The sequence below is a fragment of the Diadema setosum genome, chromosome 2, assembly GCF_964275005.1.
Source record: "Diadema setosum chromosome 2, eeDiaSeto1, whole genome shotgun sequence".
In the NCBI taxonomy this organism is placed as follows: domain Eukaryota; kingdom Metazoa; phylum Echinodermata; class Echinoidea; order Diadematoida; family Diadematidae; genus Diadema; species Diadema setosum.
In genome coordinates this window covers 48,104,437-48,124,521 of record NC_092686.1, presented here as the reverse complement: position 1 = coordinate 48,124,521, position 20,085 = coordinate 48,104,437, and the positions used below count along the sequence as shown (strand labels likewise).

The following is a 20,085-nucleotide window of genomic DNA, read 5'->3' as shown; positions in this document are numbered from 1 at the left end:
GCTTCAATATTCTATTGACACAAAGTGATATTGGGAAGAATCTTCACAACATTACACAAGAAATAAGAAATGAATTGATGTGAAAATTTCTGTTCCAGCAACAGCATTGAAACACATGAAAAAAAAACAAGAGACCCGTGGGTCTAGCGCTCACCTGAGTATCGCAAGTTCACCTTTCACGCAGTCACTAATCTAAATTATTCACAGCTCTACTAAAATTTGACCAGGCATACTCAAGTAGAAGATTAAAATGTACAATAAGGGCCCAAATTTTTTAAGATTCCTTAATTTGGGGGGATTGGGGCCCCCTGGGGCCCTCTGGGTGTGGCATGGTGCCCATTTTGATAAATTGAGATCCTGACCCCCTAGGGATGCTACCTGCCAAGTTTGACGAAAATCCATCATGAGGTTTTCAGGAAGAAGATGAAAATGTACAATTCAGGCCTCCATTTGGACCTTCCCACCCCCCCGCCCCCAAGAGGGGCACCCCTGGATCTGCTATGAACAAACTTGAAACTACAGTCATTAATTTTATTAATGTACTCACTCATAGTATTATCTTAGCTCTATAACTTCTGATTCTAGAGAAGATTTTTAAAGATTCCTTCATTTTGGGGGGTTTGGGCCCCCTGAGGGCCCCCTGGGTGGGGCATGGTGCCCATTTTAACAAATTGAGATCCTAACCCCCTAGGGATGCTACCTGCCAAGTTTCGTGAAAATGGGTCAAGGGGTTCTCAAGAAGAAGATGAAAATGTACAATTTAGGCCCCATTAGGACCCCTCCCCACCCCCTCCCCTGGGTCCCAAGGGGGAAGGGGGGCACCCCTGATTCTGCCATGAACAAACTTGAAACTACAGTCATCAATGTACTAACTCATAGTATTAACTTAGCTCTATCACTTCTGGTTCTAGAGAAGAAGATTTTTACAGATTCCTTAATTTTGGGGGGTTTGGGCCCCCCTGGGGGCCCCCTGGGTGGGGCATGGTGCCCATTTTAACAAATTGAGTTCCTAACCCCCTAGGGATTCTACCTGCCAAGTTTGATAAAAATCGGTTAGGGGGTTTTTCAAGAAGAAGATGAAAATGTAAAAAGTTTACGCACGACGGATGACGCACGACGGACGCCGCACGACGGACGCCGGACGAAGGGCGATCGCAATAGCTCACTTGAGCCTTTGGCTCAGGTGAGCTAAAAAAGACAAAAAAAAAGAAGGAATATCCATTGGCTCATAACACTATGACCTGAATATTTCAGCCAACAAGAGCAACACTTGGCTTGATATCACATTCTCTCCAGTGACCTCATAGGAAATGGTCGGGTTTGATCAGCAAATTCAGTGAGTAATCTTGCTGATACATCCTGCTTAATTTTAGATCGTATGCTGTGATGGATGCAAGTAGTGGCACGACATACCACAAAAAAAGAAGAAAAAAAAAAGAAAGATTACAACCCAGCTCCAAGGTAAGTCTATGAAGACAACTGTGACTTTCATCACACACCTGTGAACCAAGGAACAACACATTGCCTCCTGGCATGTTTACATAGATTCCTGCTTCAACACCTGATCATAGGTGGCGATCTTGGGGGGACTGGGGAACATGCCCCCCCCCCCCCCCCCAGAAATTTTCCTGGGCGGGTGGGGGGGGGGGGGTTCATCTATCCTCAGTTTTTAAAGCTTAACGTTCTTATTTTGTTAGCAATCTTGACAGTCAGTATCTGCAAACCTGTTCAGAAGATTTAACATTTTTTAACTGCACCTGATATTACAGTTTTCGCGAAGCACTATCCTGTGTTCAAAGTATGTAAATGATTGAGGTTATATGGATCACTGAGGTTATATCAAACCATTTTGTTTAGCCATAATCAGTGTACTTGTAACTGTAATCAAATGTAAAACGGTGCCTCTTCACGTGCTGGCTAGCAATTGTGGTCTACTGAAAGAGAAATTGATTTACTGTAACTTGGGAGCTCGTATTCAATCTCCAGCGCCACTTTGTCTCCGGCATTCTTCAGCAGCATGATGACCTCATCGTGTCGTAGGGTCGCTGTCTTCACATTGTTGACAGCCGTGATGAAGTCACCGGTCTGGAGCAGGTCGCTACGGTGAGCCACGCCCCCTGGACGCATGTTGGTGACCCTCGGTCGACCATCTTTGTCAATTCCACCTGATTAAATGGGTGCAAAAAGTTTGCTGGTTAACTGAGATCACTTACTATACATCATTCAAAATATCTAAATGTAAAAAGCTATTGTCACATACAATGTACATACCTTGACATTTACTTTGTGATCACAGATTCTCTTTAAATGTATGAAAATGAGATAAATGACATCTCAAGAAATGAAATCTTTTGAAGATACACATGTACCATTGAAGGAGCAGAGCAAAAATTGAGGGAACATTTATTTATATTTCAAAGCATATTTAAGGATAGCAGCTTCATTAACACTTTGATATGCTTGGTTGAATGACATTTCAAGAAATGATATCTTTTGAAGGTACACATGTACCACTGAAGGAGCAGAGCAAAAATTGAGGGAACATTTATTTATATTTCAAAGCATATTTAGGGATAGCAGCTTCATTAACACTTTGATATGCTTGGTTGTATGAGAGATGAAAGTGCAGACTATGCAATGTATACACTCAAGTACATAATAAACTGATATCCACATGAAAGCAAACAATCTTGCATTTTATATGTGTAGAGCTTTGCTCACTCGCCAGAACAGTTCAGCATTCCATACCATTAAAAACACTTGTGAATAATAAACTTGGCCCCATTTTTCTCTGATCGTGCCAGAATACACTGAGATACACCCAAGGCTATAGACTGCACTGGGTAAAAACACTGATCAATTTTCACATTTCCCTCAGTCCTCATTAAAATTCAATTTATTTTCTTTCCTTATCACATAAATCTTTCCTATCAATCTTATTCTATTACTATCACAAAATCTACTTCAGGCAGATGGTTTTGCTCAACATTTCATCCAGCGTCATCATGCCTTTTTTTTTTAAATTCTACTATGACATCATTGGGGGTTCTCCCATTTTAAGACATACTGTACCACAAGCCTGAGTAGTTAATGAAGATCTGATTAACCTTCCCACTCAATTTAGTCTACACTCCACATTCTGTAAGGTGTAATTATGTCACAAATGGCTTCACTAATCCTATCATCTCTCAGCCATCACTATGCATCTTAAAGTTTCTTGAGCCTCTTCTTCTAAACTCCTCATTATCATGCCGCAGGATATCGCCTACGCAATGAATTTCACCCCAATTAATCATTTCTTGCACTTTCTGACGTATCTCCTGTAATCTCTACCAGCCAGCTGCATCCTCGCCAGACATCACACCCCGTAGACCCCTTGGTCTTTACCATCCCTCTCCCTGATACTACATCCAGAGGGCATGTATCGCCTTGCTGAAAGAGGTGTGTTCTATCTGGACCAACACCCTAAGATGCATGGCTATCTATCCATCTACTCATCCTATAGGGTCTGTAGGATGCCTCTGCCTGGCTGAAAACCAAATAGCACATCCTAAAAACATTGTACCATTTATCCTGTGACTACTGGCAGAGTTTCTCTACCCAACATCCTGGCATAGTGCACAAGCTACCTTTACTCCATTGCTTACAAGGAATCTTTATGACATGCATAATACTCAGTCAAGGAGGAAACCAAATGTTCGATAAAAACTTCTGATTGCCCCATTTTGGCAGGTTTTAAAGGTCAAAACCCTCTAGAGTTCAGTGATTCTTATCTCAATATGGCTTCTGGCTCAGGAACAGGCATTCAGGAAAATATGCAATACCCTGTACTACCCACGTCAGTATCTATTCATTTTTGAAATAACAGATTCAGTAACAGTAGCAGAAGTGCAGAACCTTTGGCTCAATCTAAAGCCAAAGACCAATTACTGAGAATTAACCATAGCTCTGAGAAACCTCTCTTAAGCGTTTCAAAATGTCACTTAATGATGGTCTCAAAAGACAGCATCTTATAAACATTTGTGAAGGTGCAGTTTTGAAAAACAAAACAAAGCATTGCATCATGATAAACCCTTTACAATCTAATAGATAAAACATCTACTTTTTACCCAACACGATATCTGTAATATTTAACATACTTTACATTATGAAGCTTTTTGCAAGTTTTCTGCGTTTGTTTATGAACAACATGCAAACAAAATGCCATATCGTTTGTGGATTTACTTTTACTGCAATATCAAACAATTTCGAAAATCTATATGTTCCCAAAACCTTGGAAAATCCCTCCTGTTTTGTTAATGACTTTAAAAATCTGCAGCATTTTTTAAGGTATAACTGGTTAGTGTCTTGTAACTCAAATTTGGAATAAAACAGTTACCAACATTGATCCCCTACCTTCTTTACACATCACTCTGCAATATTCTAAAATTCGGACTGAAACAGCTCAGTCTTTTTCACCAGTTCACATATCATCTTTTCAAGATATTCTCTTTGGCTTTACAAAGGAAATGGAATAATGACAGCTACTTTCAATGAACCTGAAATGTTAAATTTTAGATTACGAATATGGGCATAATGCCCGCTACAGAGCCATTGAAGTCAGAATGCATAGACTAAATTGGCACCTCTCAATGACAGTCCCACTCCACACCCTCCTAGCTAGCTATCACGCCTGGATGTCATTTCCGATTAGATCCTGTGATTGAAGAATCTGTGGCCGGTGTTTTGTAGGGTGGCAGGACTACAATAGAATGCCACGCTATCAAGGCTGTAACCTCAGGCATTTCAGCGACAACAAAGAAGACTGGTTTTTCTGTCCCCTTCACAGTTTTGACTGACCCCAAAATAGCAAAACTGTTCTTTAGCAGCTTGTGGGAGAGCTCTGAGAACCTGTGAAATTTGTTCACACACCAAGGGAAATAACTGGAAGTGGAAATGTTGCAACAGATTAATGACCAGAACAAGAAAAAAAAAAAATGGATAAGAGATACATGGAGGAAAAGAAAACAGACGATAACAAATCAACAGGCATAAAGTACAAGAACCAGAACTCTACAGTGCCAACATGGATTCAAACACACTTGCTAGAAAACCATTATCTCTAAATATCGCAACTATCAGGTCACACGATTAAGATGGAGCTAATAACATCCATTATAAATGGTCAAGATTGGATGCAATATGATGGAAACTGAAATTACTATCTTTAAGATGTCACTACATAATTTGCAGTACTGTAGCTTTAAGTCAAACCAAACAAGGAAAGCTGAATCAGACAAAATATGAGTGAGACAAGACTTAGTTCAGTCTTTCAGACATTTAGCAATCCTAAGGGAATCAATTTTGAGGGCTTTGAACCAAGGAGGTGAGGGAGTTGACTTCCTGACACTCAGACCAGGCAGGGTTGAACACAAAGGGAAAGACATTATGAAATCAATGCTAGCATCCTGTATTCCTGTCAAACCGCTTACAGTGACAAATGATATATCACACAGCCAGGAAACAGGAAACACAAAAGTATGTTGTATACCTATTTTAACAATTTAACAATACGGCTTCTGACACCACGATAGCTCACAGGATTCTGCTTAGGGAGACATATATGATATTCTATGCAATGATTTACATGACAATGAAAATTACACAAACAAAAAGAGGGAAAACATGACATTTCTACCAGACCTTCAGTGAAAAAAGATAAAATTCTTTCTGAATGAATCATCACAAAGGTGTCTATTCTGGCATTTCACCCAGGTATTCACATTTGATACGTTGGTGCATGGTTGGTTACACAATGATTAATTTCTCTCCTTGTAACAGAAGTGTGGGTGTTCAATCTATCATGACTCTGTCAAAATTTCAATACTTAGCACTTAAAGTGAGGGAAAACATGTTTCAGTCTGACAGTAATAAACTGAGATTTAAAGTCCACTTTCATTCATCTAGCCACACTGGAGAGTGGTTTCACATAAGAGTGTGCTAAGACTAAAACTAATGTTCTGCGCAATCTATTAAACATGATTTACTACCTTTAGTCCCTCATTTTTCTATGATGTGAGGAACTATTCATTTGCAATTCATTTTATTACAGCAAAATTCCCCCTCACGTTAAAGCTGACTTGACTAGAGAAAATCAGATGGTTGCAATAGTTAAAGCTTTAACAAATCAGACTTAAATTGAAAGCGGTATAGAATTATAAAGTTGCACATATTTTCACAAAATAGTAATATCAGTTTTAACAACAATATGCAATTTACCAGACATAAATTCTATATATATATGTCATTGATTGACCCACAATTCTCCCACAAATTTGAGCACAAAAGATCATTACTACCAGGTTTTGGTCAAGAATTCAGCAGCAATAACCCTTTCTTGTAAAAAGCAATCATTTCTATGTTGGTGCAACAAAGAAAAAAAGATTGATGTGAAGGATACAAGTTTGTTTTTCCAGATTTCACATCACAAAAGAAAATTAAGCAAGTGAAGATCTGTGTGTAGGTCCATGTTGACTTGTGAGGCCATGACATCATCACCTTATCTAATTTGCATACATAATTGCCACTTATATCACTGCAATGTCAAAACACATGAACTTCAAAATTCAATAAATCCTCTTTTTTTTAGTTCCAATTCTGCCTTTCTGTTTGTTTTATTTTGCTCAATTTATTGAGACTAATTTGAGCACGATATGGAATTTTCCTTCAATTAAACATCTCTGACACAAAGCCTGTATGACGACCTGTGTCACATGTTTTGGAGTGGGTCTAGTTACAAAGATATCTCCTTTCACTGTATTCCGCTGCTGGCAGATGCTGCCTCACCCTACACAGGTGGTGATGATCAGGCTAGGGGCTAGTGGATGGGGTGGTGGTGAGTAACTTAGCAACCAGTGGTAACCTAGCAACCTGTGGTTAGAGGCGGGTACTTTACCCTGGAGGAGGAAGTACATGTGTTCTCTCCTGACTGACAAAGTGTCAAGTTAAAGGAGGGCATGGTTTGTCATGCTCCCGGTACTTTTAGAGAGAGTATGTTACAAAACTGGATAAACTTTGGCTTGAAGATAATTATAATCATGACAAAGTGTTCTTCTTTGTGACATTGAGGATCTGAATTTGATGCTTCCTCCGTGACCTAAGCGGGATTTATGCAATGTCAAACTTCTTGCCAAAAATCTATCACTTTCCGTCATCTACACGGAAAAAAAAAGAAAAAGATAAAGCAGTCCAATATAATTAACAGGAGCATAATACAGATGTCACAATGAAAAGTTTGATGAACCCTACTTCCCCAAAAGGGCACAGAAAAACATACATCTTATAAATGTTTTGTGACAGTGCATGTAACACTTTGCCCACACTGTGATAGAAATATAGGCCCCTCTTTCACCATGAAACTTTATGACTAATTTATTTTCAGGATAGAAACTCTCTACAGTGAATGCACTCAGAAAGAAGGTGCCCTCAATCTGAGCCTTAAGGTGGTCGGTTGATCAGCCTAGGTAGACCAGGGGTGTGTTTCATAAAGCTGTTCGTAAAGTTACGAACAACTTACGAGCGACTGGTGACCAGTTCTGATGTGCTATACTTATCAAAATTTCCATAATTCAGCACCAGAACTGATCACCAGTCGCTCGTAAGTCATTCGTAACTTTACGAACAGCTTTATGAAACAACCCCCTGATGTCAGTGGTGACAGAAAACCATCACAAAGTAAGACTAGGAAACTCGGGAGAAGGTTGATAATTCAAACTTTCCTGTACTTTGGCGCACTGGCCACATGCTCACCATAAGTCAGGGCAGTCATCCTGAGCTTGAGGGACCTGGATGCAAAAATGAGGGGTAAAGAAGGAAGGAATGGGAGAGGAAGGGGGCAAGGGAAGCCCCCCTATGGGGTTGGTAATATTTCCACTTGTCAGTCATTACCTGATATTGTCAATCCAAAGCCAACACCAGGCAGCTTTTCCAGCTCCACAATAGAGTAGGCTCGAACTTCCTCTGCATTGGAGATAACACACATATAACAGCAATTAGCTCATGAAATATTTTACCCCTGTCAAAGTCTCTTTAAAACATACTTTAAAATCAGAACAATAACATGATAAATCTCAATTTGAAGTTAGTAGGCCTCAAGATACAAGATGACCTTAGAGAAAGCTTTTAATGTTTTCAAAGATATCAAGATATATAATCATCATTATTTGAATGCCAGAAATCATATGAATTACAGAAGTGACACAAACAAAACCAGACATCAATATTGCTGATAAGATGTATGCTGCCAAAACAAAAATAATGGATCAGTGATTTGCATAGAGACTCTAAATTTTAGGAATATGACTTCAGCATGAATTTTTCTCTGAAACCACTGATTCTACAATTTTCAAACCTTGAAAAGAATAAACTTCCCACGAATGCACAGTGCTTACCTGGTATTGTGGAGTTCTCATTGTGTAGTGCAACCTCCTGAGTTGTTTTATTCTTACTCTTCCTGTTGTCATCATCTGCAAAAGGAAGATAAAAGAAACAAAACCTAATTATTTAGCTGAAAAACTGACCAAATTTGAATCTGAATTTTCCCTGAAGAAAATAAATATTACTTGTTTGTAAAAAAGGCAAAGATATTGATATATGGTGAGTCAGCACTCTCCCATCCCTGGATTGTTTGGCATCAGGAACTTATATCATGTTTGCCAGTTCCCTTTTTAAATGAACACATGATACAAACAGTAAAAGACATGTCTGGTGTTACGCTCAGTCTTTACAGCTCAAATGTTGATACGCTGAACAATGCTGCTGGATAGAACAGACTCTTCAACATTAGATGCAGTATAAGACTGGTGATATGTCTCAGACAACAATGAATGGCTCAATGTATGCACCTCACAAATACACTGGAATGTGATTCTGCTTCAGTCTTTGGCTGAAGCAAAATCTACACCATTCATTCAAACACTTGACAAATGTTTATTTCTTGTAAATGTTTGGTTCGATTTTGTTCAATAAACAATGAAAGAAGAAAACACATGTCAGCTAAAAAGAGCACAAGAGCTAAAGAACATTTTCACTTTGGGGAAAAGTTTCCCTTGCACATTCTCTGAGTCATGCTAGACTAAGCCTACATGCACAGTTGACAGCCATACAAAGAGTTGGTAAACATGGCTGTCTTTCAGTAATACATTTATTCCCAGCAGGGTACGATACACATGTACATAGCAATTGGATTTCACTTGGAATGCATACGCTGTATCTATAGCACATCATTTCATGACGATCATACACACTCAGCTCATATATCCCTGACAACCCTCCCTCTCTGCATAGCAATTACCACTCAATGAATATCAAGTTTTCATACATGTGTATAGGTGGAGTATCCAACACTATGTTCAAAAGGATACAAACAATAAGAAGCTATTCTTCCAATTTAAAGGGAGTAAAGAGATAATAGGGTGCAGAAACACATTGCTGTTGTGAATTCAAAACAATGCAGAGTATACAATAAAAACAAAAATTACAACAGAATTGCTTCAATGTGTCCCAAAGACAGCAGAAATTTGAGTATCCACTGCATGTCCCTTGCTACAAGAATGAACATGGAACTACAACAGTCCATTGTATCTCCATGGAGTGAGTTTTGGTAGTCCACTGCCAAGCTGCCTGTGGAGGTTTATGCATATAATAGTCCCAAGCAGAGCAGTAGGACCCAATCCCTCATGCCCAATTTTTATAATCAAAACCTGTCATAAAAATGTCAGTTCAGTGAATGTTAAACTTGTGTGGTTTATGTCGCCCTGAATAGCACTGAGAAAACCTTGAAGCCTTTAAAAACTGGTTTGTCACAAATCAGCTTGACCTTATGAGGACTGGCTGTTCTGGTATGCCATTGAATGAGGTCTAGAGGCTGTTGAAAAATGGACCGCATACTCATGTCCTGACCTACATATGTTACTGAGGCCAGTCGAGGTAACCACAGGGAGATATCTCACTTGTTGGGATATTATGTGTCAGAGTTATGACTACCACCTAGCAGTCCTTAGAGCCCCCTAGGTCCACCATTTCCAACCCTGGACAAGGCACGGATAACAAACCTTTTACCCCTTTCTTTCAGTACCGGAGTCGGTACCTGGAAAATCATAAATAGTAACTTCCTCCCACCTTGAATATAACACTTGGTCAGTGAATGACCATGAGAAGAAAACCTGCACAGATTAACACTCACTGCAACTTACTAAATGACAACAGAAAGGAAGGTAGCGCACAAATAATGATCCTATATCTCTTGATAAATTCCACCATTAATCTGTTTGCAATGGCTACATATCACGAGCACTGAAAGACCAAGGAACTCTTTCATTCCTCTCTTTTACAGCTGAGGGTAATAACTGGAGATTTTGCATCAATGTGGGTATGTACCAGTAATCTCCAGATACCATCTTATGATTAGGTGTAACAGAAATTGTGAAGATTTTTGATGACATTACCGCAAAACTCTGTTAAGTTAGGTTCACATGCTGTACCTAAACTTTAAGTTTAGGTCGAAAACTAACTCTCGATGATTAGCTTGTAGTTTAGCACTGTGTGGACACACTCAAGAGTTAGCAATCATTGACAGTTAAGTTTTTGACCTAAACTTCAAGTTTGGCAACTGCGTGTGAATTAACTTTAGATGTCCATGCTGGTTGCTAAATAGGGTTTTAATCTTATAACTATTAGACAAAAATAATTAATGGAATTTTAAACCTCATGATTTCCCAAACTTTGATATTGATCACATACTATTATGCAAATTAAATGGAGTGATGTCACTACCTCATATCTCTCCATTGTGTACCGCTACAAATATTATGATTATTATTTTTGTTAATCATCTAGCAGCTAGTTACAAGTACAATTCCCCTGTGGGACAGTCATGATTGCTGCATCAATGACCCTTTCTGAAAACATCACGTATGAAATGAATTCATTTAAAGATGAAAATTTTATAAACCCACAGATCCAAGTCAGTTGAAGACATTTTGCTGATCTCATGGTTAAAATGCATTCCTTCAATTTAGAGGAACTTTTATCTAGGATAAACTTTTTCTCAGATGTAGTCTGAGTACTTTTCTGTATATTTATTATGTGATTTAAGCAAATCATTTTTTTTTCTTTGTGGAATATCCCATTTAAAGCAACAACAACAACAAAAAAATGTTACTGTAAAACTGATAGCCAAGCAAATCAGGTCACAAGTAAAACAGGGTTACAGCAAAGGCAGGCAAATTCACAATAGCAGCATCAGAAAGGTTGGCTCTTAAGTGTAAATATTGACTTCCTGTCTTCTGATAAAAATATAGCATGAGCAATGGTGCTTCACACCAACCCCATTGACGAGTCGCAGTGTGTTACAGGGCTTCAAAATCTCTTCATTCAGTGCAAACATTCTGTAAGAATTATAACACTGCACAGCAAACAGTGAAGGACATTATGAATAAAACCTAGTCTCTGTAACTTGTCTAACATTTTATGTTGATAAATCACAGTGATTTAAACATACACACATGCATTGGCCCAAATCACATAACCTGAGTGAATACCAATCAAGAGATACTAAAGTCTACTCTCTATTCCACTTCACATTGAAACTTTAACATCATAATTTACTTTGCAAACAATGCTATGATCAGCTTAGCTTTGCTTGTTTATTTGGCCTTTGTTTTCAATGGTAACCTATCATAATGAAAGGTTCTGCACAATGTATAGAAATAAGGTAAGTATGCTTGTCTTTAGGCCCTAGGTCCCTGTACCTTTAAGCACAACAAAATGAAGTAAACAAAAGACTTTGACAGAACTGATATTCTTTTTCCTTTTTCAAAAAAAAGAAAGAAAAAAAAAGAAGAAGAAAGAAATGCATATCGTATGGAGATAGAAGTGATACCCAGACAATGAAAAACAACCCTCGAAAACCATACAACTACAATGTCAATCTATCGGTTGCTTGGATACAGCCAACATGGGGGGGGGGGGAACAAGATAAAGGATAAAGACACTGTAGGTGACAAATATTCTAGATAGCAAGGCTGTTAACGTTGAAGAAAAGCGGACAAACAAATGTACGCAGTTAAAAGTTAAAGTAGCAATTGCTTGTGATTATTAAACCATCAGTGAACTAAAGTGTTGAGTTGTAAGACTGCCTCCAGTATAGCAGGAAGCCTGAAAAGCTTTTATAACTTCTCCAGAGGAAAAAGAAAGGCATCCATGCAATGAACACATCCTCATGGCTAAAGCAACAGTCTGATTAGCTCTCCACACCACTAGCCTTGATTACATCATCCCTTCACCTCACATACTGGTCTAGAAATAGACCTGCCTACCTACATGGCTTGCACCTGCTGCAAATCCAGACAACTATAAATAAATCCTCATACTCATAACACCAGCCTGATTTCGGACAACATTGATGACCTTAGGAGAACATATAATTCTGCAAGTAAGCAATTCATATCATTCATTTCAAAATCAAAGTCATATCCTGAAGCAACTATAACTGACCTACAAGGTTGTTCGCAACAAAAGGTGTGTTTTTTTTTTCTTTTTCTTTTTTCGGTATTGTCTCGCCACTGTGTCTGACAGCCACTACTCTGTATGTTTGTGCAACTCATACAATTTTAGTTCAAATGTTAAAAAAATAGAAATATAACAAACTAAAGTTGTATGAGTTACACAGTGGCGAGACAATACATTTAAGATTTGTTTGTGTGTTTTTGTGTGTGTGTGTGTGTGTCAGCTCAAGACAAGAAATCATGCCTTCAGTCCGTGTCCTATTCATATATTCTTTTTTTATATGTTATCAATAGGTCTGCTTCGTAGTCAAGTCAAACTTTTAGCTATTGTTTTGTCTAACAGAAACTAACACAACAACAAAATATAATTACCAACAAGGTAGGAATGCTACAATCAGCCATGCTAATTGCAGCTTTTCAAGAACATAAAAGATGGAAGTATTTTGAATCATAGCACTTTCTTTGCAAAGACTATACTATTCCAGTAACATTTTTGCTGTTGAAGTGTGAATAAAACTATATAGAATCAAACCTTCATGTCACAATTATCTCAAATCTGTTCTTGCTCTGTTAAAACTCAAGCAAGTAAAATGGCAATCATGAATATCAGAATAAGTTCCAGATTAAAGAATTATTGTGTGTTTTGGCATAATTTCATGCTGACATAGATTCAGCCAGTGCTAATGAAAAACAGAAACAAACAAACAAACAAAAACTCAAGTGTGGCTATTCATGCAGCAGAATGGAATAAATTCTGATAAACTTTCCAGTGATTTCAGATAGCAGCCAACTGCATCCCAAGCAGGAAGAAAAAAAAATCTTATACTGCATTGTGATTTGTTCTCCATGAACTGGTCAGATCATTCATGAGTAACATCATCCATCACTGGGAAAGAGAACTGATAATGACACTTGCAAATTGCTCAAAACAGTTTTGAATTGCTCTATACAGAATTGTAGCTGGCTAAAAGGGTTAAAGAAAACTGCCAAATACCAATCCCTGTCTTAGACTCACTCAGATTGCTGACAAAAGTCTGCATGCATTGGATATCACTCTTTTCAGGATTTCTTTACTGCCTACATGTACATTTTGTATGCATATACACACACAGTTGCAACATTTAAAAAAACAGGCTAAAACCAATGCACAAACTACATGATATGTAATCTACTAACTCTCATGCCTGATTGTCTCTAGCTACGAACGTAGACCTGGCACCAAGTCAAGTGCAACTGGGCAGTGGAGCGTTCTGACTGCTCCATATTAATAGACTACACCTGTATGACTACCTCAGTAATCTCCACCTTCCGTTCGCTATGATCTACGGAGTTGTACAGTATACGAACCTGCCTTGCGCGACTTTGGAAAGCAACTGGTCTTAGACATGATGGCACTCCTTCCAGCGATCCTTGAGAAATCCTCTGGATGAGAGAAAATTCCAGGACTCTGTGCAGCAGCTTAATTAACCAGCAGACAGTGCAGGAGGTAAGAGTAGAATATGGGGTCTTCCTGGGGAACAGGCTGTGGCTGCTTTGCTGTAAGGATGACTAAGACTTGGGGTAACCCTGGAGCTGGTCAGCTGGAATTGATTGCATCCATGTCGTCACTGGGCCAGCCTCTAAAGGATTCCACTGATTGGATGAATCAAGATGGAAACGGGATTCCTCACCAATCTTCACACTTTCCAACCACCTGACAGGACTTCTATGCGACTCCTTGCACACTACTGACAGTATTTCAGGAAAACACTGGAAGTGACGAACTAGGCCACTGACTTCTCTCACAAACTAGACCAGAGAAGCCAACAGCTTCGCTTGATTTCTCTACTTGCAATATCTCTCCCAAACTAAACAGGAATCGGGTTCAACTTGAAGTCATTTGCTGAACAGTCTGTCAAATGCACATCTCTGATTCTATCCACTTTTGCATCTTTCACTGAAAATCCTTCACCACACTGATTGGACCACAGAGATGAATATCTGTGAAAGTGAACAGCTCCAATCCACAGGCAACCTACAAATAATCACTTCCATTTCACACCACTGCTCCACAAAAAAAAAAAAAAAAAAAAAAATTGTTCTGTACAGAATCCAGCTTTGCCCGCAAATATCCACTCCCTTTGATCACTCAGAACTATGAAAAATGCCAGCAGTTGCAGAATCTTTTTTAAAAATATCTAATGCGAGAGGCATGCGCTGGCTGCAGAGGGGAACAAGTGCCAAGGTTTGATGTTACTCAGAGAGAGCGAGAAGGGGAGAGAGGGTAACAAGATTAGCGTGGTGGGAGCTTGTCACACCACAGGGAAGGAAACAAGTGACATTTTGGCACATTCATACCATGTGATCCAATGCTGTGAGCAGGTTAAGTTTCGCCATGCACAGGTAATGAGTGCAAATTATCAGCACAGACTTTCTCCCACCGAGTCCAATCACCATTTCTTACTGTGATACTTTGCTAAGAAACATACCGGTACATGTATATTTACAAGTAAGTTTAGTTCGTCCTGATTGTCAATTTCATGTCATCATGTTGTTCTTACCCAATATTGGCAAACATTGAATGCTCTACATCAGTTGCCTGTGCCATACATCAGTAGCTACAGAATGACCAGATGAGTCACAACAAATCTCCCTTACTTTTTGAAATACCGGTACCCTCAAGATGGGTCATATGATTTCAGCTTGTCCAGAGGCATTCAATCCAACAAAGTTAGTTCATTATCAAAAAACAAAAAACAAACAAACAAATGGTATTTTTGTGAAATAATAGGCCCGTTCACACACAAGGGAAAAAGTGCGATTTAAAAATCGATTTTCTTATCGCGATCAAAATTTCCAAATTTTTTCCAGTGTGGACAGAAAAATCTCACTAATTACCGCGATCCTTATCGCGATCCAACTCGCACTATTAGTGCAATTTTTCAGAATAATCGTGATTATTTTGCCAAGCGTCGTGTGTGTGAGCGCGATCGAGATTCGGAAATCGGTATTTTTAATCCCATCGTTCATAGCGCGTGCGAAACTCTATTGGGACTGCGGGGTCAGTCTTCGGTCATGCAAGATTCGCGCATGTGCAGTTTGGCCACTGATCGTTCTTTCCTTGCTGCGAAGTGCGATTTTTCCCTGTGTATGAACGGTCAGAAAAAAAAATCGAAATTTGGATCGCGATTGAAATTTCGATTTTCGTTGTTTGTGAACGGGCCTATTTAGAGAGTTCACTACAAAACAGACTACAGTAAAGTATGTGGCAAAGATAATGTTTTACAACTGAAACACACTGACATGGATTGGCCTTTGGTAACTTCTAAGATATTTTTGCTCAGAATCAGGTTTACTGAGTGACGTATATTCAGGTATTTCTTTTATAACTTTGTTTTTGTCTTTGTTTTGTTCTGATTTTTAATATTTTGTTTTGTTTTGTTTCTAATTTGTTGTTTTCTGTTTTGTTATTGTTGTTCTTTTTAGTGAGGGTAAGTTCCCTTACACAGTACATACAACAAAGACCTGGAAATACTTCAAACAATAGTGCAATGATACAGATCTATAAAAAATATTACCATGGTGATGGTCAACAACCACCTGACCGAAGTGAGGCCTTTCATTTGATACCAGTAATGACTTTGTGTTGGATTGACTCACTCTTTCAGGACTTTTTTAATCAGTCTTTCTGCACTAGTTAGGATTTGAGTTTAGTGGATTTCAACTTTCAGTGACCTTTAATTCAACCCTCCTCTGAACTTGAATACACTGAACCACCCAAACACCCTTCCTGCTCACAGATAATGAATATTACAATTTTCATGGATATAAGCTGTGAAGGCTGTTCAACAGAAATCCTTGTCATAGTTCAGCTGATAAAAACTACTTCAACTCTCTCTCTCCTGTTTCAGTGAGCTTCATTTTCCATTAATTCAGTCCGACTGGATTTTGCCTGCCCTTTTTGCATTCCCTAGCAATCAAATAGGAACAAGCTGATGCACTGGAAAGAAGACTGGTTGGCTAAATATCAGATCTTGCGATGATAATGACCAGGCATGGGGAGTTGCGATATCTGATGATTAAATCGTATTTGTCATCTGTCTAGGGAAAAAAGATTTTATCATCACTCTCCACAGTCTGTACCAGTATACCCTGAAAAATCTTTCATATTCGCCAAATCACCCTGATCAAAGCCACAAGTACTGGTAAACGTACACATACATTGGACAAAAAGCCTGTTATGAAGCCTGTATAGCCTTGAGATATCATACCATTCACTCTGCTATCTCTCTAACTGTTGTTATTGCTACATGTACATCACCAGCTGAACATGTGACATAACCAACACCTACCCCCTCCCATTATATTTTAACCCGTCGAGGATGGACTGATTTTGCTACAACACACATTTCCCATAGACATCTGCACGAGTATTCTTAGGACTTGTCCTCAATGGGTTAAACTGTGTTCCTTACTTCGGTCTTCCCTCTCCATTTCAGTCAAACGAAAACCAAAACCTAACACTCTTTTTCAACCCCCCCCCCCCCCACTTTCTACCCTGTATAAATATTTCAACACAGGGGGACACTATTCCACATACATGTACTTTCAAGGTTGGTTGACAGAGCTAGAGAGCTCTGCCTGCCATCTAAAATGTGGAAGAAGTCAGTAAGTGCCATAATTTCAATCAGTAAGAAAGTAGTAAGTACTATTCTCCATTTCCTCCACATTTGTCATGCAGACAAATGTAAGGCTTTCCACACAACCTGAAGGGAACCTCTTGACCTTTGCTACCCAGATGAAAGGACACAGGGGCTTAGGTCCATCACAGACTTTGACCTTAATCTCAGGTCATGGCACTATACCATAGGAACCACAGTCACTGAAAGGCCTAGTCTCTGTATCCAGACTCCTTGCTATTTTTAGGTGATCCGAGTATCCTCTCGGATCACCTTCTGTATCTGTACGGATTCTTTGTTGGTGGTTCTACTTCTTCTTTCTTTATTTCTGGACAAAATTTGTGTATCGATTAGCTCAGAAAGTGTTCTTCCTATCAATTTCTAACTTGTACCATATATGTATCATGTCCAAAAGACGACGGGTCTAATAAAATCATAGTGATCAGTCGACTGTGACGTCACTATGACGTCATTATATGAAAACACATTCTCAATCATATCTCATTAATGGAATGGAATTTTTCAATGAAATTTACGTCACATATATTTCAAGTTATGCGCATTCTACTCATATTCTAAAAATTCATATTTTCTCTTAAAACGCGCGCGTATGCGCGCGTTGAAATATTTGTATGCTCAAATCGAGCTCAAATTTTTTTTGCACACGTTTCAGACCATTTGGAGCATTTTTTTAAAAATTGAAAAAATCGGACGGACGCGTACGCGCGCGCACATATACGCATGCACAGCTCATATGCAACTGAAATTTCCCATTTTTTTACATTTATCGGATGCCTGAAATGTCAAGGAATATTTCTACCAAGTTTCAAGTCAATCTGACTCAATATGACGTCATACGGGCCCGTCAAAGTTGGAATTCCGCGCGCGCGTCAATGGCGATATACAGTGCAACAATGCCAAAAAACCGCCAATTTAAATTCCGATATTACTCATCAGGATGGACGGTGACCCCCCATTTTCTTTTTATATTTTGAAAGCTGATAAGTTGTACATGTTATTTCATGGGTTGGCGATGCTGTAAAAATTATCAAAAGGTATCAAATTTCTTAATAGAATAAAAAAAGTAAATTTTCAAAATGAAGTCATCAAGTTTCAAGTTCACTCGAGCGTATCGCACTAATCCTTTGCCAATTTCCACCCAAATTTCAGTATGATGTAGCTTATTAAATACTGTTTCATTAATGTGTAAATGACATTTTAATCGGATGATGTCTTCACCTCGTAAAAATGGATTGAAAGTAATCTTGTCAAATTTGACCAGTTTACGTGTTATCTCTATGGGAGTGCAGTTTTTCAGGAAATGAAAATTGACGTGACGGTCTTTATCGAGCACTAGCTCACTTACTCTTCTGTGAATTTCTCCCAGATTTTAATATGTTGTAGCTGAGACTTTGTGCTATCGTAATTGTGCCCTACATTTTTTCATTTGATGTCGGGATCATGTCCAAAAACTTTGTTGAAAGTAAAGCTTATCTTCGATGTATTGAGATATTCCTTTCTTTTTGCAACTTTCTTTGCAACAACTCAAGAAAAACATATCCTATCACCACCATAATTTGCACATGTTTAGTTCATGTCACGTACATTATTTCACAAAATAACAACTACTTGATCAGACACCATCTTGGGTATGTAAATTAGGGTCAAAGGTCATAAATGTTTTATCCTGTATCTTGGTGAATACATGTCCTATCTTCCCCATATTTTGCACACATAAAGAACATGTTACAAGGATCATTTCACAAAATAACCATTTTTGGCTTAGAGGCCATCTTGTCTGTGCAAAGTGAGGTCAAAGGTCATATGTACTTCTTCCTGTATCTTCGTTATGACGTGTTATCTCTATGGGAGGGAATTTTTCTAGATGTGAAAATTGACCTGATTGTCTTTATCGACGACTAGCTCACTTACCCTTCGGTGAATTTCTTCCAGATTTTAATATGTTGTAGCCAATTTAATACTCTTTAACTTCCAAAGTTTTAATCGGATGATGTCTTCACCTCGTGAAAATGGATATAATGTAACCTTGTCAAATTTAACCAGTTTACGTGTTATCTCTATGGGAGGGAATTTTTCTGGAAATGAAAATTGACATGACGGTCTTTATCGAGCACTAGCTCACTTACTCTTCTGTGAATTTCTCCCAGATTTTAATATGTTGTAGCTGAGACTTTGGGCTATCGTCAGTGTTTTCTCCATTTTTTCATACGACGCCGAGATCACGTCAAAAAACTTGGTTGAAATCAAACTTATCTTCGATGTATTGAGATATTTCTTTCTCTCTGCAACTTTCTTTGCAATAACTCAAGAAAAACAGCCCCTATCATCCCCATATTTTGCACATGTTTAGTTCATGTCACGTACATTATTTCATAAAATAACAACTACCTGATCAGACACCATCTTGGGTATGTAAATTAGGGTCAAATGTCATAAATGTTTCATCCTGTATCTTGGTGAATACATGTCCTATCTTTCCCATATTTTGCACACGCAAAGACCATGTTACAAGAATCATTTCACAAAATAACCACTTTTTGCTCAGATGCCATCTTGGCTGTGTAAAGTTGGGTCAATGGTCAAATATACTTCATTCTGTATCTTCGTTATAGTGTATACCGAATTTGGTACCAAAGATGGCAGACCTGACTCTCTTTTCTAAATGAGAATCCAAATATCACACGGCCAATGTCTCTAAACACAGATGAAACCTATATGGTCATGCCTATTGCGATGAGGACTCGAATCATTGATTAAAAAAAAATCGGATCACCTAATTTGTCAGTCTTGACAAATTCCGAGTCTAGTTTTTAATAGTTTTGTTAATAGATTTTGAACTCATTCTCATTCTGCCCTACTAT

At 38.5% G+C, this 20,085-nt stretch overlaps 1 protein-coding gene across 1 annotated transcript in view; it reads right to left on the bottom strand.

The window, feature by feature from the left end:
- The window catches only part of LOC140246085 (glutamate receptor-interacting protein 1-like), a 75,757-nt gene that overhangs the window by 24,222 nt on the left and 31,450 nt on the right, over positions 1–20,085 (bottom strand). Inside the window, exons 2-4 of the mRNA XM_072325531.1 lie at positions 8,430–8,504; positions 7,927–7,998; positions 1,956–2,165 (exon numbers count right to left, since the gene is read on the bottom strand). Coding sequence (XP_072181632.1) covers positions 1,956–2,165; positions 7,927–7,998; positions 8,430–8,504 — 357 coding nt within the window. The remainder of the gene's footprint in view (positions 1–1,955; positions 2,166–7,926; positions 7,999–8,429; positions 8,505–20,085) is intronic.